Raw genomic sequence first — 3184 nt, 5'->3', positions numbered from 1 at the left:
ACCATTTCAGACACTCCCACTTCAGCACATCATCACAACAATGCTTGGGGGAGGGGCGATCTGTGGGGCGGGAGCTCGGCTGCAGTCTGAGCTAGTGGGAGGGGCTTTGTGTAAATAGGTGAAGCTTTGTAGCAGCAAATGTTCAGACAGCTCTACGTGACTACCACAGGAAATTCAAGGATTTCTCAAACATGCATGAGTCAAAGCAACACCGAGTATGTTTTTGATGAGGCAATGACACAAAGCTTAAAAAAGTTCACCCCCCACCCCACCGAAAACAAAGGTGTCAGTTTCTAAAACCTGTATATTGATCACCTCACACTGGATGAAGCTCCCCTCCCTGCTCTTTGTCTCAGGTCACCACAGTACTTGTTCATACTGATATCACAAAGTATTGAYAGTATATTGAGTGCAGCTTTAGGCAGAAGAACGCTGGTGGTAGCCTCCTGTTGTGTTTRTTGCACAAATGAAGGAGGAGGACCACCAACATCTTCAGCTTCACCTCAAATCAACAGATGTTTGGAACTCTGGTGTTCCAACAGGACAACAAGCCCAAATCCTCATCAAAACACTACAGATTAGACAACCATAGTGGTCAAATATTCAAATAAGTTTTCAGAAGTTGCAAAAACTAAACTTTGACCTCATGTGGATCAGATAAAATCCAGAATCAGTTCAAACTGGTGAATCCATTAGTTGTTTTAAAATACAGAGGCAGTAAAAATCAGTCAAACAACTCATTATAAAGACAAAGCTGAGAGGAAACCTGTGAGCCAACATGCATTTGTATCTTTAACCTTTTAATTCAACAGAACTTACCTTCTTCTTGTCTGCACTGCCCTCCTGTGCYGCCAGCTGGTACCTGAGGAAGATGAGTCAGAGTCAGTATAATGACGAAGAGTAATGATGCTCCTGTCTGACATCAGAAAGTACAAAAATATTCTGTTATGTGGAAATCCTTCAGTCCATCACTAAGCTCTGTTTCACCTGAACTTCATGTTCCTGATCAGAGAAGAACCTAATCTGTTCTCTCAACAATTAAACGTTATTTATAAAAGTACAGGACGTGTCTGAAGCCTCGTCAGCTGAGCAGATAATTTAATTATCCTCTGAGGAAAACCGACTGAGTTAGAACCACTCAAGTTGTAAGTACTTTCATTAAAACCATCTGCTGGTTCATGAAATATTTTACTAAACAGACAGGTGATAACCAACGTTTACAGCAGAAGATGGAATGACTCAGCTAATAACTCACTAAGTTTTGGCTCAGAAGCTGAAAAACTGATCATAAGGGTTTGTTGGTCTGAGACTTCAATAAAATTAATGAGATATTTTGCTAAAAAAACAGACAGACTTGGGCAAAACAACAATTAGCAATAAACAGAATTGGCTTCATTGCAGAAAAGTCTTCAAACTCTGATACATCCTAATCTAAATTAAGTTTTATTCACTTTGTTTGCATCATGTTGAACCAGAACAACTGTGAGTGCAAACTGCAAAAAGAGTCAGGAGTTCAAAGTTCAGCAGGAAAACATCTCTGATCAGCAAAAAGAGCAGACAGACGGAGCAGGAACGACACCTGCTGGTCTAACAGACAACATGCAGACAGACTCGATGTCAGGTGAAGAGAAGGAAATCCTGAGCAGCAGARCAGAAACAGCATTTCCTGTGAGAACACAGCTACATCCTCATTTTTCTGCTATTTAAGYCATTCGTGTGTCAAAACATTCATCATGATTTTCTATTGGAAATCATGAATTCCATGTCATCTGTCCTRAAGAGAGGAACCATCTCAGCTCACAGCTCTAAAGCCAGCCTCTATGATGGTATGGAGGTGCATTAGTGGAAAGTATCCAGGTTTTAAAATACTGTTCTCTCCCTGATGATGCATCTGTTAMAACAGTCTGAAGAGTCCAGGTTCTGATCTGACCCGCCTATGCAGTCCAGACCTCAGAACATTTAAAAACATTTACCACGTCAAGAAATGAGAAGACCTGACAACTGCTCTCCTCGTGTTTACAGACTGTGAACATGACTGTGCCAAATTTGCGTTGCTTTTTTTTTCTAAAAACTAAAAAGGACAATTTCTTATTTTAAAATATACCGATGTTTCATTGTGAAGAATAATATATGGGTTTATGAGATTTCAGTTTTTATTTACATTTTACATAATGTCCCAACCTTTTTAGGCCAAAAAGTACACATCTCAGGTRTAATTGTCTGATTAGGTTTTCACTAAATCCTGAACAACAAAAACAAAYTAAWAGCAAAAAACATCTGTTAGAAACTAAACCCAGGTTTGATATTTTGTCCTAAATTTGCCCCTAAATGACTCAAATTAAATTTTTCTTTAACACTGCTGAACAAGCTGAAACTGAATCATTGCTTAAAACAAAACAAAAAACACTGAACACTTAAGCTAAAATAGTAAACAAAAAGTAAAAGTAAAACTAGACAAATAGACACAAGCTGATTAAAACAAAACAGTTAAAGGATTYAACAAGATCTCAATGTAAAGTTATATTTTTAAATTAGCTAATTAATAAAAGTCACAAGTCATAATAAATAGCACATTATTTCTGACATAGAGATGAATGTTTTGATACACAAACAGTATAAATAGCAGAAAACATAAAATTGATTTTAAAAAAGGACAAACCTATAGGAGGAATATAAAAGAGTAAATGCTGACTCAGCATTAAAGCTCTTAGTTTGACTCAGTCTGAGAGGAAGTCCCTGCTGACCGGCACTTWCTTAGAGGAAATTGGAAAAGTCTGAGTGGTTAGAAAGTATCTGATGGAAACCAGTGACCTGATCCCTGATCAGAGCTGGTTTTCAGCCTGAGCTCCWGATGAATTATTGAAGAGTTGCTTGCAGTCAGAGGCCCGCTGACGAGGGACTAACCTGGAGAAAYGCTCTGCGATGGCCGTGTTCTTGCCCCGGGCTGAGACGATGGACAGCTCCTTGGCGGTGACCCTCAGGGACTGAGAAGCCCACTGCCTGCGGCTGAACGGTGCGACAGACGCCATCTTTGGTTTTATATGAGCAATGGAAGCTTTCCTGTGGGAGCTGAGAAAACACAACAACAAAAACATTAATGGGGATATAAAACCAGTATTCAGTCTGGTACCAAGTGCACTTCCTGCTTTACAGCTTAGTTGATACTGTAGGCCCTTTCCCAATC

At 39.4% G+C, this 3184-nt stretch overlaps 1 protein-coding gene across 2 annotated transcripts in view; it reads right to left on the bottom strand.

Annotated features, from left to right (window-relative positions):
• The window catches only part of lima1a (LIM domain and actin binding 1a), a 41592-nt gene that overhangs the window by 34488 nt on the left and 3920 nt on the right, over positions 1-3184 (bottom strand). For both annotated transcript variants that reach the window (XM_014027821.1, XM_014027822.1), the window contains exons 2-3: positions 2905-3069; positions 820-862 (exon numbers count right to left, since the gene is read on the bottom strand). In XM_014027821.1, coding sequence (XP_013883275.1) covers positions 820-862; positions 2905-3029 — 168 coding nt within the window. In that variant the 5' untranslated portion in view covers positions 3030-3069. The remainder of the gene's footprint in view (positions 1-819; positions 863-2904; positions 3070-3184) is intronic.

This window comes from Austrofundulus limnaeus, unplaced genomic scaffold (assembly GCF_001266775.1).
Source record: "Austrofundulus limnaeus strain Quisiro unplaced genomic scaffold, Austrofundulus_limnaeus-1.0 Scaffold687, whole genome shotgun sequence".
Classification (NCBI taxonomy): Eukaryota; Metazoa; Chordata; class Actinopteri; order Cyprinodontiformes; family Rivulidae; genus Austrofundulus; species Austrofundulus limnaeus.
The sequence above is the reverse complement of the archived record's forward strand: the minus strand, read 5'-3'. Positions and strand labels throughout refer to the sequence as shown.